At 38.9% G+C, this 27898-nt stretch overlaps 1 protein-coding gene across 3 annotated transcripts in view; it reads left to right on the top strand.

Annotated features, from left to right (window-relative positions):
* dpy19l3 (dpy-19 like C-mannosyltransferase 3) overlaps positions 1-27898 on the top strand; it is a 100613-nt gene that overhangs the window by 60624 nt on the left and 12091 nt on the right. For all 3 annotated transcript variants that reach the window (XM_074666220.1, XM_074666218.1, XM_074666219.1), the window contains exon 17: positions 17659-17791. In XM_074666220.1, coding sequence (XP_074522321.1) covers positions 17659-17791 — 133 coding nt within the window. The remainder of the gene's footprint in view (positions 1-17658; positions 17792-27898) is intronic.

Genomic DNA, 27898 nt, shown 5'->3' with positions numbered 1-27898 from the left:
GAGCTGATGGGTTTGCATGAGGAAGACTTGGGGGTGCTGGAAAGGTCCCAGCTGTTGGCAGAGCTGTCGCCCTCCTCGGGGTCTCTGCAGCCGGGCTTTTGATCAAGAGCGTCAGCACAACAGGATCAGAGATGGAGTCGAGAATTGGAGAGGCTCTGTACTGCTGCTGCTGCTGTGTGTGTTTTTGTGTTTGCACATCTGTGTGTGTCTGACATTTTCCAGTCATCAGGTTGGATGTGGGGTGCTGGGCTTCCTGTTGGTCCTGCACCACATACCATATAACTGTGCAACCACAGGGTCTGGCCAAGAACATGTCATGTTATTCTCCAGATGGATCTTCTTCCTTTTGTGTTGTACTGTTCAGTTTGAATTAAATTAGCAGCAGTATAGCAGTATACGTAGACCCTGCTTTACGACAGGATGGGACATTTAAATAAAAAGCATCACAATTTTAGCGTAAAAGCTGGAAAGATTACAGAAAAGAAACTAAAATGGGAGTTAGTCTCACTCATACCAAAACAAAATAGCTTTAAAATGTTTTGTTTTTAACAGTTGGAGAAGCAGATATGCAACAGTAAATTGTCCAATCAATAGGTCAGCTCAGCCGCCTGATCTTTTGATGATGGGTTTAATGTCAGTCAGTTTTCAAGCAATGAAGTGTCGACAGTTTGCTGGTCTGGACTCCTTAAAAAAGAGGATTATCTGCCTTTCTGGGACATTTGTCACTGTCATAGTGAAATTGTTATATGAAGACTACCAATTAAAAAATTAAAGCCACATGAAGACAACTTTTCTCAATGTTCTTCAACATCTCAGTCAGTCTTCTCCTTTGTGCTATGGTGTTTAGGGATCATTTAACTTTCTTACGAGCTCATAGAACATGTTTTGTTGTTAATAATGAGTAAACAGACCTGCTTTCTTGCAGCTATATGCAGTTTGTAATGGATGAGATAAGTTGCAAGTTGTAGGGATGAGGGCTGAACAATTAATCAAAATAAAACCAAAATCCCAATGTAATAGAAAGCAGTTTTCAAATCGCAAAGACTGCACTTAAAAAAATAAATAAATCTTTGTACTCGTTCCTTCTTAGAACCAGCAAAAGTCAGTGCCCTTTTTTTTCTGGCAAAAACCCTGTGAGCTACAGAGATCCATACTGTGAAATGATTGTGGCTAGCAGAGCCATTCTCTTTGTTTACTTATACCTGTATGGTTTGTTACTTAGACTGACAGGAGGTCAGTAGAATTTCAGGGTTCGTATTTCTCTTTAAATTCAAAAAGTGCAGTAACAGTATCCTTTGTTGTGTTGGTCATATTGTATAATGATTTACTGCTTGTGTTTAGTGAATAATGCAGAAGATAAAAGTCCCTCCCAAAAAAATTTATGCCTAATCAAATCGCGATATTGGTCTAAATAGGTGAGGTCATCACATGTTGGAGGGGCAGGCCTCAAACACCAAGGTCTGCCCATAGCTCCTCCCCAACAGGTCCCTCAAGAGCTGGCTAATCAAGGAAGGGAAGGGGGTTTGTGGAGCAGGTAGTCTTAAAGAGACAGCAGCTTAAACAGATTGTTTCAGACAGAGGCTGAATAAGAGTTTTCCAGCAGTAGAAAATGAAGAAATATATATATATATATATATATATATATATATATATATATATATATATATATATATATATATATATATATATATATATATATATATATATATATATATATATATATATATATATATATATGTATATATATATATATATATATATATATATTTTACTTTAAATCATGTGTAGCTACTAAAAGTGCACCAAAGGGACAGTATAAAGCTTTAAAAAAGCACAGAACTTTTCTTTAATGAATATAAACTGCTCTTTGCTGAACACAGTGCTGGTTTTTACTCTGGGATATACTGTACTCTTCTTATCCAGTGCAGACTGAATCAGAATAAGCCAAAGTAGTTTTCCTTAGCTACTGATACCACTATCAGCGCTAACATGTTTTCCTTCATGTAATTATTTGACAGTCATCCTTATAAAATGTGTGATCAACAGAAAACAAACGGATAATTGAGGCATTAGAGTCTAAATTAGAACCAGCTCAGATTTAGGGCTCACTCAGAGATGATCACTGTAGTCCCCTTGAATGCTTAATAAATCTTAATCCAAAGCTCATTATTTCCGTGCTATCATCAGCAGCATGATGACACAGAGTGGACCAGATGTGATTTTTAAGAAATGGCCCATTTTAGTCTAATCCTATTAGACTGATAGAGGAATGGCCCAGGGAGAGCGGGTGAGATGGATAGCGACACAGAGGAGGAGAGGTTGGGATTTTCAATGTACTTGTGCGTGTGACATGGGTTCCCTTCCCTCCGGAGCTAATCCCATTAGGCTCTGAGGATTAGGGGCTGCCTACAGTTACCTTGGTTGGGGATGAGAGCAGGGCGGAGTGCTAAGCTTCTTGCTGCTGTGCTAATTACATTCTAGATGAAAGTGTTAAGATGAGTTGGGGGGGTTATGGTGTATCCTCTAGCTCGCTGAAGCTGAGGCTGTTTAGTTTTGTATGTTGAGATCGCAGGAGATGCTCAAACTGCGTGGTAATGATGTGGGGCACAGCTGAGATAGATGCACACATACAGAAGAGAGTATTTCCGTATTTATGTAAAGCTGCCAAGGACCTGTCGGGGTAATTCTAGCTGCAGGGGATGTGCTGCATGTATGAATCATGTATGACTAACAGAAGATGCATGTGTTCAGATTTAATGTGGATTTGTTGAAAACAAAAGAACAAGAACAATCTGATCTCTATCTTATTTGTGCTACTTTGTGTTCAAATCCATTGGATTGAAAATAGACAGTAGATTAGACTCTTCTCTTTATGTTTATAATTCCTTAAAAAGGCAGTTAAATACCATAATGTGTGGATTAGGGTTGGAAAATGGATAATTATGTTAGTTTCAGCGTTGGCTTCAGTGATGATATTAGGAGTCCATTACATGTCAGAAGAGCTTATCTTCAGTGTCATTACAAGTAAAGAGTTTCCTCTGACATGTTGATGTTTTAAAGTACAACTCAGGTCTGCCGGGTTTAGTTTCTCACATGGAAAAGCAGGGCTAGATGCACAGCGGGCTGTAAGCTGTAGACGGTGAGTCAGTCAATGGCCCTTTAGTGTTGAGAGTTCACAGAAACAAATGGGGCTCTTGTGAAGAGTTTAAGACTGGTAATGAAACACACTGATATTAATACATGAACATCGAAATTAAACAGACCATAAAGGAAGGTGAAAGGGAGAAAAGGTAGATGAGACAGTCGTCTGAAAAGTTTGACTACAACAAATAAACGAAAACCAACCTAAAAAAACACAAAATCAAACGACTCTCAATTCATCTCAGTTTCACCTGTTGTTTCTCTGATGTTCTGTTCTGGACACTGAATGGCAGGGGGTTGGTTTTGATTTCTTGTGTCCATCATCAAAATGGTTTCTTCAAAGAGTGGGATTGTCCTGCTCGGTCTGCCCCTCTCTGAAACAAACACACCTGCTGATTGAGCCTGTGAAAACAACAGATAGAGGCTCATGCTGAAAATCTGAGAAATATCAGGCAGACCATATACTTTTAGCCTAGCAGCAGCAAAAATGTTATCTGGTCATTTTTTTTTTCTATGAAATGCTTTGAAACCAGCATAGAACACAGCTGTTAATGTATCATCCAGCATGTGATGACACAACTTCACAGTCAGAACCTTACACTGATGCAGGCCAGGGATAGGTACAGAATTAGGTACTTTTATAGGTACCAACCAAATTACATCTGTAGTACAGAGTACCAATTCACGTAAAATCAAAAGATACCATGTTTAGGTACCTGAGGGCCTATGTGGAAATGGAAAAGAAGACGATTTTCCATGCTGGATATGAACACAGCATTGCAAGTTTACTGAGAAATAAATGTGCTAAAATAAGAAACTTTGATATCTTTTATTACAAAAATTAATAGTCTTGATTGGATGGGTTTTTTTTCTGATGTCCCATTACAACACTGAGAGAAAGACGCTAGCATATATTTGATAACTTTCCTAAATACTGTTTGCAGAGTGAAAGGAAATGCCTACCAGTGCTGAGGTGAACACAATAATTAAAACTAAAAGGCTTTGTAAGGACTATCTGTTCAATATGGATTGCAGTGACCCCTTTCACCAGAATCTCCTTTTTTTTCTGGGATAAAGATTTTGTAAAGGTGTGATTCTTTACAGAGCAGTGTATTGTTTTAACGCAAATGAATGAAGAGCAGATCTTTTTAAACACCAATCTTCTTTTTTTTCAAGATTAATTTTTCCCAGGATGCAAAGAGAAAAAGAGGTGATGTGTTTATTTGCAGTTACCAAGAGCTATTGTTTGAAACATGCCAACAATCAAACTTTGTAGACTCAGTTTGTATTTTCATTCAGGAGGTGAGCAGACTATCTGTTTTGCGTTACCCACTCTGAGACATGTCTGTAACATTGGTGAATCCTGGTTATTTTCTACCAGTGCTCATCTACCAACTCCAGCCTCGCCAAGCAGAGCTAACGTAACCTCATTCTTTATTTTATTGATAGACTCTCAAGTTTGAACAGACCACAACAGAAAAACTGCTGCATTATGGTTGAAATGGACATTGTTACAAATATTTAGCCTGTGTTTTAGCCCGTGCCCTATCACTTTCCCGTTTGGCTACTTCAGCTCTGGGTCCTTTTTCTTTTTGACAGTTCAGTTTCAGTGTCCACCATCTCTACAAAATAAATACAAGAAAAAATCCTTTTTTCCAAGAAAATGGACAGATCTTGCTTCTCCCTGCCAAACTTTGCCCTTCATGTAGTAGTCAAAAGGAGTTTTGGCCAATGCGCTTCAAATAGATTCATGTTATCCCGGGGGAATCCAACACAACCATGACTACATAGAAGTGAAATCATTTATAAAGTCCTTGCAGTGCCTTCCAAAGAAAAAAAAAACTACTATCATATTTCTATACCTTGAGCTCAGAGTTTATGACTTTCTCAACCCCTTCCTCTCCATGGTTGAAAATGTGTGCAGAGCTAAAAGGTAAGATATGGAATATGAAAGTGTATAGAAAGACTTAAAATTCATACCATCACTGAAAAACAAACAGTTGAATCCTTTTCTTGAACGGCTAAATCCCATCATTCTGAGTCAGATACAGTTTGGAGCAATGTGTTCAGACAGGTTGATGAGGGGATTATCATAATTTGCCGCGCAATCATTCATGACCTTAGACTTTGAAGAACTGAGGTTCAGGTTAACACGATAACAACCAGTGGAGCTTCATCTTTACTTTGCAGCACCATAACTCACGGCTCTGGGCTTGATAACAGCAGAGACTCCACAGCTCAGCTGTAGGCTGATACTCTGTTTAAATGGACAGTCAATAAATCAATAACAGGGCCTGCTCGTTCCACTGCCTCCGACTCTGAGTTATAGTTGTGAGTGTGCAGTTTTTTAAGTCGCAGACATCCCTTCAGTCTCTTCATGTGCTCTGCTTTTCCCTTCCTCATTTTCACCTTTCTTAAATTCAGTTTGGTGTCAATCAATGAAGTCTGATTGAAAATAAAGAAGACATGATTTAGAATAGCTTCAGGGCTCTGGGCTCTCACGTATGAATTAAGAAGCAGAGTTCAGAGTAGTGCAAGTGTTGCATGTGCAGCATAATAAAGAAACAGCTTCAGCTTAGACATGTCTAATTCACAGCCTCTCAGTGTGGCAGTGCCCACAGATAACCTCAGCACCCACTCTGTACCAACACTATGCTGCACAATCCAGCTCAGTGCGGGATGCAGTGAGAGCAGGAAACAAACCCTGCAGATCAAAACAAACATCACAGAGGATAGACGAGAGCTGGGAATGAGTCATTTTAAAAATAGCTGTGATATTTGTTTAACTCCAATGATGAGCTGCCTTCCAGTGTTTTTTTATTTCCAAAGTTTGCATTTACATTGACACTGAGACATGTCAGTTGCCCAGTCTATAACCAAGGTATCTTAAGTTTGAGGATTAATCAGTTTCTCCTCTGCTGTTTTCTCTTACCAGCGGTCATTTTATAAATTTTACCAAACACACCGGTCATCGTGCTGATCTCTTGTGGATCTGCATCTCATCACTCCAAGCAGGAATATTTTGTCATGAAATATTCCTTGTGATTTTTTTCTCCCCACCTCCTGCCATCTCTCCTCCTCTGGATCCAGATATACACTCTGTGGTCGAGAATTATGAAGGCTGCAGTGAAAATTATTAATGAGCGCTTTGACAGCAGTTTTGCTGCAAATTCAGGAGGCTCTTCTAGCTACTCAGCATGACGACCTGTTTTGTGAAGGAAAATGCTGAAAAGAAAAAGTCAGCAGGTTTGAGTGAAACACTGACTTTGTTTGTCCCACAAATCCATGAACTTGTATAAATTAGGAAGTTGTCAGTGCCTTTTAAAGGAGTTATAGGACGGTCAAAGAACTTGTGTAAGCATTTTAGATGCCGCTCTGGTAAAGCAAGTAAAGCACTGAGCTGTCAGTGTAAGTAAGCATTCCTCAAGTCACTACATTATCTGTCTAAAGCTAAAAGTTCATCCATTGAAATAACATGAAAAAAAGTTCTTGTCAAGAAAAAATCTCTCAAACAAGTTAATTTTTTATTTTTACTTTTTTCTTTTCTTTTTTTAAAAGATCTTTATTTTAAACTTGAGTCCCAGCACTGAAACAATGAACACCACAAAGCTAGCCAGCTTAAAGCAGAACACTCTGAACACATTATTTGATAGCTAGCAACCATGCCATGTCATTGCAGACACAAGAATACAGTACAACATCCATCCACTTTCTTTTACAGAAATTAAAGAGGTTTCCAAAGAGCTCAGACAAAGTTAAGTTGCAGGTTGAATGCTACAACATTTTTTAAGCGTGAGCTTAAACTTTTGGTGGCAGACCCATAATTCTTTACCAAGCACCACAAAGCTTAAAGCTTTCTTTGTTTACAGCTCTGAAAATCCAACACCTGTCTTTTCATTTCCACACTTACATTTTCCTCGTGCTCAACACATCTGGAGTTGTCGTGGTGTTCTATAGTCCATGTGCATTCACAGATTTTTCCAAAATAACAATAACTTTGAAACAACAGATCCCCATTCCTCGACAAACATCGGTTTCTGATGACTGTTACCTCGGGGCTTGTGTCTGATGTTTGCCCATGATTTTTTTATTTTAATTAAGGATCATTTATTTTAAGATTATACTGCTTATTTGAAGACATCATAGTGGATACATCAGCCTTCAAATTAAGAGCAAATATACAAGTTTTTAAGCAAGGACCCCAACAGCCACAGCTTCATAATGGGATATTGGGCTCTAATTTCATGGCGCAGTGCAGGGGGCGCAAACCTGGCGCACCCTGTGCAGTGCTAATTTCGTGCTGTGCACCGTTGTGTGCTGCTAATTTGACAATTTGGTAGACCGTCTGCGCAGAGATGGGTGTGACTGCGCGCCAGGAGGAGTTAACGGCGCACCAGAGGTGTCAGCAGATTCATGTTGGCGCAGTGACAATTTCGTGCCAAAAAAGTGCGCTGAAAGCTCGCCAGCTCCAACCTGGTCTATCATCGGCGCAAGGCGGAGTGCACCCCACGCAGCTGTAATTTGGTGACAGGCGCACATGTGCACACATGTCAACAAAGCCTCAGAGGCAGGTTTCCAGAGTGTCAGGCACATTTTGATGCAGTAAACAATCACAGCAATCACTATTTAATGTAACAGTCTGAACCAGCATATACATTTATATCTATATTAACTGTCCGTCACATCTGATGTCAGATTAAAGCCGTTTGTCATAATGGAAAGTTAACCTGACGGCAGCTGGAAGTTTGATGCACATCTTACAATTAAACAATTAACAGCCTTAACATCTGATACTGAGTATATATCTGGCTTCTCTCATTTCATTTAGTTCAAAGAAAAGAGGGAGAGAAAAGACGAAGAAAAAAGAGACAAAATAAATGTGTGTCACTCAGGATTTACCTGTGATTTCCCATATTTCTCTGTTTTAGTCTTTATTTTTAACGTGATCTAAAAAGATGGAGTATATTATTGTAAGGAGGATGAGGTGGAGACACCGGGAGAGTATATCACCAAAGATTCTGCTATTTGGCGATGACAAACCAGGAGTGCAGGTGGATCAAAAGTATTCTGAATGGATAAGCCAGCTGTGTAACTGTCTCTTCATTTTGTTCTCCTATAAATGACAAAGGAACAGATTAAACCCGTCCCGGGAGCTGGCCCACACGGGGATGCACTTCCTGTCCTCTGATGCGCCCCGCTGTCCATTCTCCTGCTGCAGGGACAGGGGCTCTGACCGTCTCTGCACTGTTTCTGTGGTGCTGGGGATCACTCAGACCAATCAGACGCTGCGCCTCGGCTGCAGGGCATTCAAAGGCGAGGAGAGGCGCTCATTCGATTGGTGAAAACAGCGCTCGGCTGTGTTAAACCCACTCACGGCTTTTCTCCTCCCTCTCTGCCATTTGCGCGGAGAGAGGCATGGACGCGCAGCTCTGCGCTCCTCTGCGCTCCTCTGCGCCTTGACTGCGCCTCTTTTGGCACTGCAGGAAACCTACAAAGTGCGCCAGTCACGCCCTGTCCGCGCGGCGAAGGCTAGCGCAGGGCAGGTGCGCCTGCGCTTGCGCCTGGTCTACGAAATTAGAGCCCATAATCTCCACTGATCCATAAGCAGTGACAGCATTTGTCAGGACCTTGTAGTATCTTAACCTCTCTAAAGATTAGACAGTTGAGATACCTCAATGAGGTCCCAGGTTTATGCACATTATTCCCATCAGAGCTGGAGTTGTGGATCACCTTCAAGGCTTCGTACAGCATTTAAGATGTTCGAAATGTTTTTTGACCAAATGAATAGGGTAATACTTTACTTTAAGAGGTCTGCAAATTTCATCACAGTAAGGTAATAATTACACAAAGTTTTTTCTTATTTCTTTGAAATTAGCTCATAATGTCTTTAAAATAATGTTTACACTTGTTGTCGCAAGTCACAATTGGTAGGTTACTGTTCTTTCCAGTTTCTTTGAAAATTACTCTAAATTGCAAGGTAAGTAGGTGACAGTTAGCAAATAATTTATTTGAAATTAAATCACAACCCACAACAAAATGTTTTTAGAAGTATTCCAACGTTTCTGCTAGTTCCAGAGAAGCAGGTGATAAATAGCGGCTTAGTTCTTGAAAACAGAAGTTAGCTTCATTGTTTCCTCTGTTAATTACCTTTAAAATGTTCAGTGAATAATTCAATTTCCCAATAAGCAGTTTATAGTTAGCTATTTGTGATTTAAATTCACTAAGTTCTTCAGTACCGAGTTTGTTGAGATGCATAATTGAGATCACATGCAAAATAATAAACCTTTATGATCAGGCCTATAATGTTTTACATGATAGAACTGCAGGATTCAGATGTGATATTCACCAAGAGTGGGGTTGTAAATAAGCCTTACCTGATTGTGATAGTCACTGTGAGTACAGGCGCACTGCAAAACAGGATCTGGTCAGAAGTTATGTGCTAATTTTCACCAAATTCACATGAAATTTCAAAGAAATAAGAAAAAACTTTGTCTAATTATTACCTAAGTGCGATTAAATTTGCAGACCACTAAAGGAATGAGTTACTATTAATAGTTATATACCTGATCCTATTCGGACTATTTTGCTTAAATATACAAGCTGTAACTGTGAAACTTCTGTAAAGCAAATCCTATTGAAGAAAACCTCTCAAATTGTCATTAATCTGAAAGTAATAGGTCATAATATTAATCGGTGAATCATTAAGCAGAAGGGATGGTTCTGTTTCTTTCTTAAGTGGGGTCATGTGAGGTTCTAGTTAGTTGTAAGTGTATTGGCCGTAGGGGTTGCTGCACAGCTCAACCTCTTTGAGTGGCTATAGAAGCAGAACGGAAAGCCGACAGGGTCAAATCTACCACGTAATTTATCAGGTTTTAACAAATCCTTAATAAAGCACTGTTCTTGGTGTAAATGTATGCTTTATTTAGAATTTTCTAATTGGCTGTCGGAGAATCCTTTTTTTTTTTTTTGCATATTCCTGTGATATATGTTCATTTATTTGTTTTTCCCATCACCTACTTATTACGGCGAAGGCCCCTCTCATTATCTCAGGACCAGATTCATTGGGCGTTACGGACTCCATGGGTTAGACGTGTATGTGCAGCACATCTCACAGATAATGGATTGGACTGGGATCTGGGGAATCTTGAAACAGAGTCAACACTGTCGTATTCTTCTCTTGCTCAGTGGTTGAGCTCTGAATTCTCACTTCCCATCATGGACATTTTCAGTATGGGCTGTTAAAAAGGATTTTTTTCCATGCTGCTATAAATTTTGAGTGTTTACTCATAGAGGATTCTTAATAAAAAATATTGAATCTTATCTTATCTTGCTGCTTGGTCTTTTTAACAATATAGCAGAGAACAATGCAGACCCTGCTCCTTTCAGAGAGTGTTTATAGAAAACATTAGTGATGAAGTGGCACTGTGCTGTTATCTCAAATGGCAGTGTTTGGGTTTGTGTTCAGATGGACGATATTTCTGATCCATTACATCTACAAGAACCATGTGCATTTTTTTTCCCTTTCTCTAAATTGCTTTGTCATTATATCAAATTCAAAGAAAAAATGTATTATTAGGTTGTTAAGATTATCACTTTCAGTATGGCTGCTAGTGTAGTTATATCACTACTTCTCTACACATTGGTTGTTAATATTAGATTTAATTAATTTTCTTTTGTTATTTTAGTAAAAAAAATGTTTGTGTCTTAGGCACTTTATCTATTAACATATCACAGGCAGTGCACATAACATCAACTTCTAAGCACATTTAAACAGCCTGCACAGTCTCAAGGTAGCAAATGTTGACCTATGGCACTTTTGATTTCCTCGGTTGTGACTGTAATGTTTGTTGCAGGCAGCTAGATGGTGCCCACCTGTCAGTCAGGACAGCCAATTGAATTAAATAAGTAAAAAGAAAAATTTAACCAGGCTTCAAGCATGTTAGCTTTGTTGTGAAAATCAGCTTTATGGCTTGCTGTGTATACGGTTTTCAGCTAGCCTCTTGTGGACACTTGATGTACTGCAGTGTTAAGCATGTCAGAAAAGGTTTTGCATTTTTGGTCCAGAGGTTGCTGTTTATATGCTGTGTATTGCAATGTTTTAAAGTGAAGATAAAGTTAAAAAAAATAGAAATGGTGTTGTAGCATTAGCAGAGGCTCAAGATCTGAAAATTGCACCTCATAAAAATGAGCGGGGGTGGGTTTCTCTTGCATACTGAGTTCAATGGAAGTTGTTGATAAATTAATTATCACAAGTCCAATCTTTTTTGATTCTGATTGGTCGGGGATGGAGGTGGCGTTGACAAGTGAGGCACTGTTCCAAAAGTTGAGCTAATTTTCCTTGGGATAAATGGATTTCATCTAATCTTATTTCTAAACCCCAGTTTGTCAGCCCTCCTGAAGAGGAGAGCCATAATTGCAGAGCCATTTGAAGTGTTTATTTTAATAACCACGGCTGTCATTCTCCGCTTTTTCAAGATGTCTTAATAAAGGCAAATATTCTTGCTCACAGGAGGTCCTAATAACTATATTCCAGTGGAAATAAATCTTCCTCTCTCTCATACTAATGTAGTAGATTTGTTTCATTGTGTCAGTCTGTCTGCGTAATTAAAGCCCAGTTATTTTATCTTGTCCCCGGAAACGCGTGTCACTATTCATCTGTACATTCATCAATTTAAAAATACAGTTTTATCCTTCTGTGAATTTTTATCCTCTATATTTTCACTGCCTCTTCTTGAGCTCGTTCTGACTCACTCTCTCGCCTCCCTAATTGTCTTCCTGTCATCCTGCTCCTTGTCGTGTTTTAAATTGTCTAAATTAGCAGCATTTGGCCTGCTGCTTAAATGGGGCAAGTGTAGCTCTGTGTTCTGTGTGTGTGTACGTGTGTGTGTGTGTGTGTGTGTGTGTGTGTGTGTGTGTGTGTGTGTCTTCCTCTCTTTTCTAACTCATCCGGAGGCAGAACAGAGAAGAGTCTGAGGGGGAGAAAGATGTCCTTGATTGAACTATCCACCTCTCAATCAGCAGTGAGGCATCAGTAGGAAATTTACAGCCCGGCACACTTGTAAGAGTCCCAAATCCTCTCTGAATCTCCGTATTAGTTATCATTATTTCCACTCAGCACCACTTAACTGTGTTAGTGCGTGTGTGAGTGTGTGTGTTTGTGCAGTCGCAGTGTTAGCTCAGCTCTTTGTTGGTGGAAGTAACTAAAATAATCATCAGAAAAGCAGCTGTTTCATTACTGAACCTGCACTCCCACACTCTGTTTCCTTATTCAGTTATTCTGAATGGTTGGAGTGGTTAAAGTTGGATGAAGTCGTGCTGGAAATTTTATGAAGTTACCAAACACTGTGTTCTGTTTCAGTAAGTATAGATGTGACTTCTTCTCCCTGAGAGCAGCCCACCCCCTCACTCTTGCTCGACGGAGATGCAGAATACAAAATACATGCTTCATCTTGCTATAATTCAAACTTAATCAGCCTGATTTTCACATTGGTAAAATATTGAAAATAATTTGATGTCATATTTTGAAAAAAAAAAAAAAAAAGATGTAATAGCAGTTTCATCCATATCTGCAAAGTTCAAAGGACTGGCTTGAATCCAAATTTTATTTAACCCACCACAAAGAGTGTGTACTCTGCTTTCACCCAAATGTAAACATGGATAAGTAGAAAGTATCAGTGCAAATGTGTCCAGATTGTCAAACCTCCGGTTATTCATATATTGCAGAAATCCCTGAATCTGTCTGTATACTGATCAAATGCTCTGTTCCAAACGTTGAGGTCTTTGCATGTTGATCTCATAACTAGTTAATGGCACGTTGGAGAAGTGGGCCTCAAACACCAAGGTCTGCCGTTAGCTCTGCCCCCCCACAGACACCAGTGTCAGATGGAAGGTGACACTGTCAGTGGCAAGAAGATTTTTTGTGTTGCAAGTCATATCACCACAAGATGCTAGTGGGAGGGAGTGTATGAAGATGCAAAAAAGTAAAACACCCCTTTTCCTTTTTTTTTTTCAAAGAAAGCATAATAAGAAAAACCTGAGTCAGTGACAGATTTTATTTTTGGTAAACACACTTTGAATGAGACTTCATGCCAAGTACTTTGTCCACAGGGGTGGAGATCCTTTCCTATCAAACCCAATACTTTTTACTGTTGTTCCTTCAGCTTCCAACCCAAGAAATCTTTTAAACAAATCTCTTTAAACTTTTTTTTCCCACACATGGTAAAACTTTCGAAAGGAGGTTTAGAATGCACAAAGAGTTAATGAATTACTAAACAAAAATGGCATACTAGCCTGCTAAGTGGAGCATGTCAAACTGAAGGAAGGCAAAAAAATAAAATACATTTTTTAAAAATGACATAAATAACATAACATTTAAGATAACATTTATTATGTAAAATAACATTTCAAACAACCATTCACACACTTAAACAACACACATTAACCTAACATGATGTCTATAGATGATAGCCTCCGGAGAGATCTCATGCCCCTCTCAGGGAGAACATGCAAACCCCACACAGAGAAGCCAGGGATTAGAAACCAGTAACTGTTTTTCTTTGAGACTACAGCACTAACCACTTCACCACTATCTTTTTAAAAACATGTGTTTTGTTAGTTTCTTCTTTTGAGTCTTCATCAGTCTGCAAATCTAAATTCAGGAATCAATTTGGTAAACACAAGTTGTTTTTTCCTCCTCAGAAGATTCAAAACATCAGTAACACACACCTGTGTGGTTGGACCGGATGTTTGCAGAGCCTGTAGAGATAAATGCAAATGAGTTCTGTGTGAAAGAGAATGTTATGAGAGGGCATGGAGTGTTTTTAGTCTTTTTTTGTGGCTGCAGGTGATAAGTTTTGAGGGCAAATGTGGGCATGACTCATAAAAGACTTGTAGCAGTTGTTATCAGAAATGTCCGATGGCAGAGTATAAGCAAGTGCAATTTGTTTAGATTCTTTACAAATAGAAAGTAAGTTTGTTCCACATTCAAAACAACTAAATGTAGTTGGAAAAAGAAAACTAAGATTTAAAAAAAAGAAATCGTCAGAAGAAAATTAAGTGTGAAACACTAACAAGAAGACATTTTTCAGGCAGCATTTAGAAATTTCAAAACAAAAACAAGAAAAAAAGGGATGGGTGATTATTGTTGTTGAATTCACAATTCTTAAGAGGCTCGTATTTGCAGATAAGTGTGTACTGATGTTAAAACCCCAGTTTGTGAAGCTGCTAATAACTCCATACTTAGAGAAAAGATGTAGTCAGACAGTTTCTGTTCTGAGTAACACACTGAGCCCATTAGAGTCATTAGATCATTTGTTTAATGTTGATGGGGGAGCATGGCTGTGCCTTCTGCCATTTACATACAACAATTTAGATGTGAAACCAAATGTAAATCATCTGGGAGGAGGTGGAAACCGTCCTCTGGGATGCAGTGATTGCAGCGATTAAATCTGCACACTGATCGAGAAAAGACAGGAGGAAATGAAAATGACCCGTTTCTACAGGAGGTCAAAGGGTCAAGACATCAGCAGCCCACACATCTGCTCAGAATGTGCATGAATACACAGAGGCATAAGTTATTATAGCACATCTTCACATCCACTCAAGTGAAACCTTCATTTCATACAAAGCTTGTAGAAGAGGAGTCTTTATTTACAAAGCATGCACTCTGCACAGCAGCAGGTGCTTGTATTTATCTGTAACTGGACTCTAAAGAGGAAATACTTTGACAGTGTTTCATTGGGTGCTTTTTGGAACATTGGTCAGGTTTTAGAGTCTGGTTGGTAATCACTGGGTGACTCACGATGCAATACCTAATACTTAGCCCACATTGGCTATAATGTCATGATACAGCAGCACTGTGACAACAGACATATTTCAAACGAACCTTGTAATGACACATCATGGTATCTGATTAACTGTAGAATGGAGGATTAATGTCTTTATATGTGATTAACCTCAGTTAAGTTTCACTTAGCTTAAAAAATGTACATTTTTGTGGTCTGTAAACTTCTTTATTCAACTTTTTAGCTGCAACAGCTCTTGATGATAGAACAGAATGTACCTTATTAAATTCTGAAGGGAAATTCAGGAGTCACAGCAGCAAACAAGAAAACAAAAAAGTAAGAAAGTGTATCTGGTAATTCCCTCAGGTGCTGGGTTAACACCTTTAGCTAGCTAGCTAGCTAGCTTAGAGATAGATCTTTTGTTCGCTATAATGGCAGATGGGTGGACAGGTCTGTGTAATCTCTTCAGGCACCAGCATGTCGTCCTCGCTTCCTTTTCTTTAGCTCATGGGGAACATACAGCCTAGCAACAGTTAGCTGCAGGCTGCTAACAGTCGATCTCATGTGTAAACAATTCAACCTTGGTTATAGGTAGGATTTCTGGACACGCAGAAATAAAAAAGAAAAAAAAAATAGCAAAAACACTGCTCCAGATGTAACCAGTTTGGTGTGAATGGCCAACAAATGAGACAAAAAGGTAATGACAGGCTCAAAATATGAAGATAACTTAAGATAACGAAAGATAAGATAAAAAAAGAGAGAAAAGAGGAATGAATAGAGAGCTGCTACAACAAGCGACCACTTGAATGGTGCTTAGGAGAGAGAGAAAAAAAAAAAGGCAAATAGAGGAGCACAATTCTTAGTTGTGTTCACACTGTCTGACACCCTCTTGCCTCCCAGGTATGAAGCTGGATCATAGACAGTTTAGTATACGGACGTAGTCTCAGTAAAGTTCCCCCATCACCCAACAGTTTCTTTCCCCAGGCTGTCACACTGATTATCAGTTAACCTGCCATAAAACAACTCATATACCTCATGTACAGCCACAGCCTGTCTGTTTCTATTGCACATTCATGTTTCTTTTTTTTGTCATGTTTCAATTTTTGTTTTGAAAATTGCACATTCTGATGTCTACTCAATGCACTACTTAACCTTTTAACTTTAATTTTATAGATCTTTGTTCTACTCTGTACAAAGTTCTTTATTTAATATTGTAATTTTTATCATTTCCCCTACTACTTAAGTTATATTTTTCTACTTTTTTAATATTTAGTGTTTCTCAGTGTTTTTCTATCCACAACATTTGTACCAAGAGAGTGCAGCTTAAACTGAATCAAATTCCTTGTATTCTGGAAATACTTGGTGAATAAAGCTGATTCATCTACTTCTAATAGAGTTTTGAAGCTCATCATCAGCAGATACTGAACTCAACCTCACTTTGTTTGAGTTAGGATGAGGTAACAGCTACAGGGTGAAGTTGTGCACTGTAAACAATGAACTCACAGTCTTTCACAGGGAAGCTGGCTGCTTCACTTCAGTTTCACTGCATTCCTGTCAATGAAAAAAGTTCCTGTCAAACCTTGCAGAGGACATACTTTTATCTTGTAAAGTTGCTATTCTTTTTATCTGTTTACACAATGCAGCCTTCTGAAAAAAAAAAAAAAAAAAAGAAGATTGAGGGGAATTTTCAAGAATGTGTGCTGCAGTGGAGATAAAAGGTGTGCAACTAGGTACATTATCTCAGAGTCTAAGCAAACAGCTGCCTTTATGTGAATACTTTGGACAGTATGGTAAATGTAAAAAAGTAATAATATCTACTTTACAGCCAGTTAAAACCGGAAATCACTATGAGGAAGATATGACAAACAGTTCAGTATATGTTGTTCGTTTTTTGTGCTTAGTCCTGAATGTTTCCATGCAACGTAAACCAGAGTACAGTCCTTTCTCAAGCTGAGTATGTGTTTGATTATACTTTTGATTAAACTCCCAGCTCTGTGAAGAATTGTGGTCCTAATATCCAACGTGCGATCTTCTGCTGACAATATGAAACCTCAGGGTTGGAGTTGAAAGTATTTTTTACCTGCACCATCTGTTTAGTCCGTCTGGAGTCCTGTGTCGAGGCACAGGATTAGATTAAAAACGACCCTGAGGTTAACATTACAGGTAAGAGACGCAGCATAAGAATGTTTTGTCGCAATGGAGGCCAGTTCAGGTTAAATTTAGTGAAAAGGAGATGCATAAAGAAGTATTGAAATGCACACACACACACAAACACACACTCCACTTTGTCATAAAACTTGTTAACACACCAAGGCCTTTAGTTATTACTTTTCATGTCCTTTCTGCTTCATATTTTTTCCAGAGTGATTTAGTTTGTCTGTACAAAGAAAGTTTTGTATTTGTACGAGATGAAGATAGCCGCTGTCCCTGAAGAAACTACTTTTAAAGAAACTTTTAAATGCTGTCAATATGTCCCAATCATTTCTTTAAACACAGAAGCAAAGTTATGTTGACTGAATGGTGAAAACCAACTCAGAGAAAATTCAATCAAACCTGTCTGATGACAAGTTACGAGTTTGAATATGTTTTCATCTCCTGCAGATGTGTTTTTTATTTTGATTTGACACGTTGCCACAGCCCTAAAACACAGTAGAGTTCTACTAAAACCTTGTTATGGTGAATATTATCTGTTGCAGTAAATAATGTTACCCTCTGTCTCTCTGTTTGTCCACAGCACAAAGACCCCTAAGCGAGCTGTTTTTGCAGGCAGCATGCAGCTGCTGGCTGGCATCAAGCTGTGCACAGGCAGAGTTCTCACCAACCACCCCCATTACGAAGATAAAGACCTGCGGGAGAGGACCAGACAGGTACTGTAGGCTGCACTATACTCGTCAGATAGACACGGAGGAGTGGAGACGACCAGAGGGGCAGAAAAATAACACACACAAGAAATAAACATGAGCAGCTTCAATTTTAGACTAAATAAACGGTCAGTCAAAAAAAGGAGTCGTTGTGATTTAAATTCTTTGCTAATAGTGGAAGTAGTTAATTAAGACAGAGCTCCATGGAAATGTAAGAGCAGTGCAGGTCGACTCAATGTTTCCTCATTACCAGGGGTGGACAATGCAGAAAACATTTCATCTTTTTTTTTTTCCACAGGCGAAATTATTGTCAGAATTTTATCGCCATCATGTTTAATTTTCAGACTATTTTGCAAGGTAGCAACAATAAAGCCAATCTAAATTCCCTGTTTTAAAAAGCCATTAGTGAAAGAACAAAGAATAATACACCAGTGAGGGTAAAATGCCCTTCTGCACAGATTTTAAACTGTGTACAGCTTTGCCCTCTCACACCAGAAACACCAGCTGTAAAACAAGATTGTTAACTGCAGGAATGAGCATTTCAAGTAAATACACTATTTAACTGTGACTGCTTATTATTCCCTGATTAATCAAATAGTTTCCTACCCACTCTGTAGACATGAGGAGATGGAGATCCATTTAACCACTGCACTAAACTCTAATGGGTTAGTTAGATATGATATACAGATGGATATAGGCCCTGTTCACAACTTCAAAATTTCAGCCCAAAATGCAAAATGCAGAAAAAATAAAATCTGCATTTACAGCATTTACTGAAGTAAGCATGCCAAGGCCTGTAGATGGCGCTGTTACTGTCTTGTCCAGAATCGCCTTTTGGTAGATCTCCACCAAAGTAGAGTTGGGCTGATCATCTGGTGTACTGTTGGACTGTAGTATGGGCATGGGCTAAGCAGAGTGTGATGTCATCGTTATCACTGCAAACGCAGCCTTGCTGTTTACACAGCAAAAGTGGCGCAGCTTTTTAGAGAAAATCTTCTCTGGAGGCCGTTTTCAAAGTTTCCCTCTTAGGTCGGCAAAAACGCTGTTTCTGTGAAACCAAAGGCCGAAACGCAACAATGCTTTTGCGGTCACAGTGCCACACCTGGGCCCTGTTCTACGAAGCAGGATTACTGCCTAGCGAGGTAGCTTTGAGGATAGGTTCCGGATTCCCTGTTCTACGACACGGGATCACTCTTCAGCGAGGCGAGTCTCCATGGCAATTTACGCTGAACAGCTAACCTGCTCCGGGGCAGGCTAGGTTCCAGATTGAACTCGCGGTCTATAAAAACCCCGCCCACTGACCAATGAGCCCTCACAAAAAAATGGCTTGTCCTTTCTTAGAGGATCCCCGTGGACATCGGAGCCCGACCCACTCTCTTTTTGGGATGACCACCTTTATGAAAGTTACCGGTTTTCCAGGGAGGGGTTGGTAGTACATGACACTTTCTACAGGTAGTTAAAGAGAATGAAGAACTCTCATTGCCGTAATAAGATCTTCAATGCCAACACTTCTGTTCCATGACAATATTTTATTGCCTGTATTAAAATTGTGACAGGAATTCATGTAGAGCTCATGTGGGCTACATATCACACAAAAAATGTAAACACGATAGGAATGAACACATGAATAAATTCATCTAAGAAATAAATTAGGTATGGTGCATGTTACAGTAGAAGTGCATGGTGAACCGTGCTATTTCAGGATGATAATGGCACAAAATATTTTTTTGCTCTACACCTACGCATTTAGACTGTCAGCAATTTTCTGCCAGCACTCCTTCCGTGCTTTAGCAGCCGTGACGGTGCTGCTTTTAACGTTAATTACATGTTTCACCTCGTCAAACTTCCTCATGATCACCTCCTGCTCCTCCTGTGTGAAGTGTGCGGTCCTTCTCTCTCCAGCCTGCTCTAACGCTCCAGACTGCTCCATGTTCGCGATTGGTCAGATGCAGCGGGCTCCGCCTTATATGTGTGCACGCGCTCATTGCCTAGCTGGATCCACTTATGAGGTTGATAACCAGCGTCGTAAAACCATGTAGCGAGACTGCCGGCCACCGCACTAAGTTCAGCGAGGTAGCTCCAAGGCTAGCTCGCTAGGCTGAACGTGCTTCGTAGAACAGGGCCCAGTTTTGACGACAACTGAAACTTCTTTGTTATTTAATGGCAAATGTGTGCAGCTTTCAGAAGCAGTTCTATCCCATTACAAACAGGAGCTATTAAAAACAGTCAGAAAAAACACATTTTTAAGGTGTGATTAAAATCTCATGAAGTGTTTGAATTCCCATATTATGAAACAATATTTATGAAAATCCACAATGATGCGACCTGAAATATACTTAATAATAAGCATAAAGTACACTCATGCCTCATTAAAACTGTTTTTTTTTTGTTTAATTTTTATTTATTCAACCTCCTTTTTAACCGGGTTGGTGCAATTGACCTTAAAAATTTATTTTCAATGGTGAGTAAGTAAGTTAAACTTTTTTTAATAAAAGGTAGAGCAAAAGTCAGGTGTGTAAGCAATATAACTAAATACAGTGTCATTGTAGAGAATCTAAATCAAGATCTTTCATTTTAGATTTGAAGACACTGAGTGACGCCTATCTTTCTGAGCAGGCCTCTGATTCATCCAGACTTGAGGAAAGAAAGCGAAAATAATTTGCATCAAGCGTGAGTGTATTAAGACAACTTTAGAAGTTTAGAGAGTGAAAAGTATCTGTAGGCAGTCAGAGAAGTACAAAGCAAATAATGCACACAAAAATAAAAGCACAGCTTTTATTTGATTTGTTCTGACCTGGTTGACACTGCACTGAGGACTGTTAAGTTCAGGTTAAAGTGAAGCCGTGGACAAATCTCTGAAGGCCTGATACCATCATGTAACGTGACACAGTAAATCAGCGGGTCACATTCAGGTGAGCAGCAAACCAAAGTGCTGAAGGTCACAGCCGGCCTCTCTCAGCTCTCCTGATAAATCTGGACAGGCTCCGTTTTAAAGGAGACCGAGGTCATGAGAGAAACGCTGCACATGGACCCAGAGTCTAGCTTCTCCTCTCTGACATGAATTGAAAGAGACCAGAGGAAAGAAACAATAAAGTCAGGCTAGCTGAGGTAAACAAAGATCCCTTTAAAAGAATGAAAAACCCTGTAGAGACGAAAGGAGCCGTATTTAGACAGGAAGCGTAGCTCTGTGTGTCTAGTAGTTGTATAAATGCTCTCCTACACCAAGGACTCGGCTGTTTTGTTCATCCAAAGTCTCCTTGATTGAGCTGAAAGCTTTTTTGAGGGGTGAATTTTAAGGTGGTTGTGAAATGGACTAAAGTTGTATCTATGTCTGAATCAAGACCATTAGTGACAAGATGAATTGTTCCTGTAGTTTTCAGTCTCTTTAACCTAAGATGAGTAGGTGTCAGACATGGTGAGTAACAGCTGCCAAAACTGGGATTTTTATCTGTTTTTTTTTTCCCTGCAAAGGTTTAAATTAAAGGATCTGATTAACTATAAATGAGTAGTGTGCTTCTGTCTTCTATTCACTCAGATTCAAATACACCCACAGCATCTCAAATGCGTATGACGACTGGGGACAGCTGCACAGGAATAACAAAGTTTACAGGGGCACTGTGACATGGTAGAGATGTCGCGCTGATCACAAACTCTGGAGGACTCATTTTCAGCACATCACTGTTGTAGAAAAGTAGTCTGGATAGTTTAACATTGAGGGGATAAGGAGGAAACAGCTGAGGTGAAGCAAAATAGGTTATAGGACACAAGACACTGAGGGCCTGGTCTGAGAAATTGCAAAAGTGAAAACAGCATGAATAACAAATAGGAGACAGTAGGGGATAGAGCAGCATCCATTTAGAGACGAGTTTATGAAACATCTTCTGACAGTGACAGGAAAAAAAGTGCCACAGTCACTCAGCTGGTCCCTGGTAATGGAAGTACAGCAAAGCAAACATTGGTTTATCAAGTTAAGCCAGGGGATTTAACCACCAAAGATCATGACTGCTGCCTAAACAAACTGAAATAATGAATGACTCACAGATCCATGGAGGGGATATAAGACGGGAGAAAATGGACGCACTCTAAGGTAGAGGTAGACCGATATATCGGCCGGCCGGTATATCGGCCGGCCGGTATATCGGGACGATATTTGGACATTTGTCTCTATCGGCCATCGGCCGTATTTTCTTTTAAAAAGCCGATTTTTGATCCGTTGTATAAAATGACGCAATTTTTGATCAGGCACAAAAAAGATGAGCACCTCAAACTTGTGGAACCACTTAAATACATTACATACTTTTGTTCAAATTATATTAATAAGTTTAAATTTCTTTTTTGACATTTTAAGAAGAGTGTGAATGTTTACTACTGCTTGTTACATTGTGTGTTTACTCAGACAAAATATTTCATTGTTTTGAAAGCTGAATAAATGTTCAGAGGACTGGACACGACTTGTTGTAATAGATTTCTTTTAGTTGCTTAGAAATTGCTGCGTTTCACAAAAATGTGATAAATATTTATTTATTTAACAATCGGCCTGAATATCAAATTGGAAAAATCGGCTATGCATATCGGCATCGGCTGCCCAAATTTGGAAAGCATCGGCATCGGCCCTCAAAAAACCCATATCGGTCGACCTCTACTCTAAGGAGCCAGATGTTGTAGGTAAAACCCAGGGTGTACACTGAAGGGAATTAAAAACACAAATCGCTCGATGCTATTGCCGACGTTATCTGTGGTACAGGACATCCAATACGCAAACAGTGACTTTGCACAGAAGACCACTTTGGATGAGACCTGGGTCCATATCAACAAGCTAAAAAAGTGCTACCTAACAGCTAACTGCACCTGCGCATCAGGGTAATAATCATTTTGTGCTTTTGGATGACCAGCTGGTACATTTCTAATACAGTGGTAGCGTGAACATGAATTCAGCGAAAACTGCAACTTTCAGTGATTACTTTTCTTGTATTTTAAGTCCTTCGCAATCAACTTTTTCCTGCACCTCACGCAATGGCAATGGGTTTCAAAATGTTCTCTGTTAATATTAGTTTACACAGTCAAAACCTGAATGAACCAATGCCAAATACACCCAGCACACAAAATAGTTTGCAGACGCCACCAGTATTTTAATGTCAGGAATGACGCTGTTAACTAGAAGATTTCAGCTGAATGGGTTTCTCATTAATCCTTTTGAGAGAGGATTATTGTGCTTCCAGCTTATTTCTGTCCCTCTGGTTGCCCTGAAGTAGCTTTACATATTTTCTCTCTCAGCCCTCTGAAGCTATGGGCAGACCTTGGTGTTTGAGGCCCGCCCTCTAATGAGTCATGAACCACTGAGGAAATTCTTATGCAATGACTTCATCATTTCAGTAGGTCTGATGAAGATCTGGTGAAGATCTAGTGAAAATCTCATGCCTTTTTTAAAAACAGAGTATTATGGGCAGTTTACAGACAGATTCTGGGATTTCTACTGCATATGAATATGTAGAGGTTTGAAGACATGTTCACACGTAATATGAACATTAAGCATTCTTACTTTATACTTGTGTTTAAAATAAAGGAAAGCAGAATACCTCCTCTTTAAGTTTCCAGGTGGTTGTAATTTTGTAGTTTTAAGCACAGTAGGAGCATAAACTAGGCTAAAGATGCCTTCATTTTTATTTCAGCGACTGTTGTAACCTTGACAAATAATGAAAAGTATGCTGAAAATTGCCAATTAACGAGACCTCACCAAAAAAATTCAATATACCAGCTGCTCTTAAACTGTCTAGATCAGGGGTCTGCAACTTTCAAAAGTCATTTGCCTCAGCTTAACTGAATAGACGTCACTCCAGAGCCACACAATCTGCTTGACCTTCACAATAAAGACTATAAAGTGTGTAAAATTCTCTATATATTTCAAATCTAGTGAATGATTTATCTAAACAAGAAGTTTTGCCTGTGATGTGATAGTTCATTACTTTAAAATGAATTGCAAAAATTTTGAAAGCTTTAAGAAAAAATTGAAAGTTTAAAAAAAAATTGAATTTTTTTTAAAAAAATTGCAAAAATTTCCAAAAATGTTTGATTTCTTTTTTAAAATGTAATTTAAAAAAATGAAAAAATTTACAAAGAATTGAAGTTTCAAAATTATTTGAAACTTAAATAAATGCAAAAATGCTAAAATTTCAAATTTTAAAAAATAATTGAAAGTTAATAACTTTGCAAAAATTGATTTTATTGTCAGAGCGAGTTTGAATTGAGCATGTATAGTAAGCCGGCATGTTGGCACATAAATGAATCCATCCACACAGAATCAAAATCTGTATTTCTTCCAGATTCCTCCTTTTTAGTTTGGTTAAGATTTAGCAAGATTTAGTAATCTTACCTGGTGTGTAAAAACTGAGGTTAGCCATAGGTGCATGGAAAGTTGGTGGGCTGTTGATGTTGTAAGTTGTAAAGTAGAGTGGTGGCAGAGGCTTTATTGACAGATGTGATGCATGCTTGGTTAAAAAAAAAAAAAAAAAAAAAAGTGAAATCATGATTTTATTTAGTGCCAATGCCTTTAATTATCAATTCCCTCTGGGAAAAAAAAAAAAAAAAAAGAAATAAAAAATCATAATTTCAATAATGTTTTTTTTTTTTTTAAGCTACAAGGAGCCACTGCAAAGGAGTCAAAGAGCCACATGAGGCTCTGGAGCCACAGGTCGCAGACCCCTGGTCTAGATGCTTTCAGAATTCTGAAGAAACTGAGTTCACAGCTATGGATTCTGACTATCGATCACTCATTGAGCAGAGATTTTAATGCCGCTAACACCTTTAATTCAGTGTTTGAAGGAGCTGATTACAGATGTATAAGAGACTGAACAGCTTAATTTACAGAAACCATAAAGTTAACATTGCAGTGGAATCAGTCACAGTGTTGCTGCATGGAGACTGTTTTTAAAGGGAAAAAGTAACATTGATTGAGTAGTGTCTCAGAGTTTAGATAGTGCTTCACTAGGCTGGAGGATTTCTGCCACTTTGACACCATGTTTCAGTTCCAGTTATGGAGCTGAAGACCGACCTGCAGGAGCCTTTAGTTTGGCTGTGACAGTGAAGGAGGGTATTGCTGTTTTTGGCTCATTTTATGCTCTGATTGTGTGTTACTGTATTGACTGCCAGGCTGACGAGATTACCATCTTCTCACATTTCCCTGAAGACCCTCTCCTTTCAGTTTCCTCTTTGTATCTTTCAAAAGCCACAAATTTCCACCAAACTTTTTTGACTGGGGCAGATGTTCTGAGTCTGTCTCTGAGGGTGCCCAGAGAAAACAGTTCCTGTAAGTTTGTCGTCTTGTATCAGTCGTGACTATTTGTAACCAAGCTTCCTCAGACATCACACACCGCTGTAAAGTGTAATTCAGAAAGACAGCATCTACTTATTTTTCTTGTTTTGTTTTTGTTTCCAGCGAGAGCGAATGGAGGATTCAGATCTCGTCTTTATCCACAAAAACATTTTCATTCTGCGGTTTGGAAAGAAAAGCTGATAAATTTGTGTTGCGCCGAAAATTTAAATTGGAAGAAAAAATGAAACGCCAGACTTTGTTTACTCTGAGTTAAACATTATTTGACAACAGCCAACTGAAAATTAATTTAAATATCAATCCATTACAGTGAATCATAATGTGTGTCTGTATTTGCAAGATATTTGTAGTAACAGACATAAAGCAAAACACATTTTGTGACTAGTATACTGATTGTGTTGTGTATAAGACGGTTTTATTGCAGTCTAACTGTAATGTTCTTAGCTTTGTGGTGCTCTGTCATTTTCTGCTGTTTCAAACCGTGGAGGCTGACCCCTGTAGGCAACATGAAAGGCTAAAGAAAAGTTTCCTTCTCCAGTCCACAAACTACAGGAAGGATGGACTATTAAAAAATGATGTATCCACAAAAGTGTGATAAATATTACAACAAAACGTAAAAAAAAGGAATAACTCAGGGTGAACAAAGGCCTGAAACAAGAATCTAAAGAAGTTATCTTTTTTTAAAACATTTACCCGATTCGAAGCAAAAACCATTACCACTGATCAATTTCACTTCCAACTTGACAAAACAGGAGGAAACAAGCACAATAGAGAAAGGAAGCTCAACACAAGTGCAGTTAAATTTAGGAATTATCCAAAAACTTACTAACACTAAACCCTAAAGTCCAAAATGATCAAAGATGCTAGAAATTAGAGAAGGATATGTACTGTGACTGTAGCTGAAGTCAAGCAGACACACACATCTATCTCTGTCAGCTCTGTGCCAAGGTCAGGATGAGAGACAGGGGAGTTTTGTCTGTATGGGGGTTTTGACCCAGCAGTGATTGTGTGAATAAATATGGGACAGACCGACTGATACAAGGACAACAGAGCCTAAACCTCCTGCGCTATGGAAACGTTTGAGAAGGCAGGGGTGCATCTTTTGCTGCGTCAAATAATCACAAACAAGGATTAAGCTGTCTGTAACAATGTTACCTCCAGGGCCAGCCTCAAGCAGACACTTCTGCAGAAACTCAGCACTTCTGCATTGTCTTGATTCTGACCCACATGCAGCAGTTCTAGTGCAGTGGTCTAATCTTACAGGAGAGTCTTCCAATACAATGAAGAGTGAGGTTATGTTGTCTCTGCTGTGTTCACAAAGTTTGCTTGTTGATAGTTCATTTCTTAAAAAATAATTGCAAAAATGTGTTTAAAAAAATTGAAATAAAAAAAAAAAAAATTGCAAAAAATGTTTTTTAAAAAAACTTAATTTGAAAAAAAAAATCCCCAAAAATTCATTAGAAAATAAGTTTTAAAAAATGTTGAAACTTAAAAAAAAATTGAAAGTTAAAAAAATAAAATAAAATAAAATAAAATATTGTCAGAGCGGGTATGAATTAAGCATGTATAAGCAGCCAGCATGGTGGCAGATAAGTGAATCCATTAACAAAATCTGTTTTTTTCTTCTGGATTTCTCCTTTTGTAGATTTAGTGATCTTACCAGGGCTGTAAAACTTGAGGTTAGCCACAGCTGCATGGAAGGTTGGTGGGCCGTTGAAGTTGTAGGAGGTAAAGTAGAGAGCTGGTCACAAAGTTTGCTTGTTGTCACATTTCAAAAAGTAGCTCTACGTAACTACAAATAAATACATTACATCACAGCTTTGCATCCTGGAAAAAGTAGTATTAAAAAAGAAAACCTGCTCTCCTTACATTTGCTCTGTGCATTTTCTTGGTAGGAGTCATGTCCTTGCGACGCAGGGTGGTGGCGCTCAAGAGGTTTTGAGTCTTTAACCCAGAAAAACACAACCGGTTCCAGCCAAAGGTGTCACTGCAGTCAACAACAACCAGAAACTCCTCACAGCGCCTTTAGCTCAGTCAAATGTTCTGTGTTCAGTGACATTTTCAGAACAAGCCCGGTGGTCTGTTTTAAAATCAATCATGGGTGACCAGGAGTTCATTTTTGTTTCTATGGCATCAGAAGAGAAAATATATCGTTTGAATTTTACTTGTTTAGATCAGTACTTGAAGTTTCTTTTTCCCCTGTGATTTGATTGTATTATCTGTGATTTTACTAACAAAGCAGCCGTTGTTGGACCACAGTAACATCGACCATGAGAACACATCCAGGCTTTACTTTCTGCAAACACAGCCACACACAGCTGATTAAAACATGGAAACGGATTCGTTTATCCATTAAAATTCATTGTTTTTCCCTCTTTGTGTGTGTGTGTGTGTGTGTGTGTGGTTGTCTTGTGGATAGCTGAGCACATGTTTTGCCTCCCAGCAGGAAGTCGGCCATGCTGAGCCACTGGCCGAGCTGGAGAGGAGTGTGGAGCTCATTAAAGAGCCCCATCACTGCTGTAGACCTTCTGGGGTCCAAATGTGTGTGTGTGTGTGTGTGTGTGTGTGTGTGTGTGTGTGTGTGTGTGTGTGTGTGTGTGTGTGTGTGTGTGTGTGTGTGTGTGTGTGTGTGTGTAATGATGCCTCCATCCCTTTCATTATATCCTTGGAATAACTTATGACACTGTATAATGCCTTGTTAGTTGACAAAGAGCATCATTTTCTCTAACTCCCAGTGTGAATGTGCGTGTGTATTTGTGTGTGTAAATTGAATTGTGTTGGGACTA

The sequence above is a fragment of the Halichoeres trimaculatus genome, unplaced genomic scaffold (assembly GCF_033239565.1).
Source record: "Halichoeres trimaculatus isolate MK-OKI-2021-1 unplaced genomic scaffold, fHalTri1.1 fHalTri1_scaffold_3, whole genome shotgun sequence".
NCBI lineage: Eukaryota > Metazoa > Chordata > Actinopteri > Labriformes > Labridae > Halichoeres > Halichoeres trimaculatus.
This window is presented reverse-complemented; position numbering and strand designations above follow the sequence as displayed.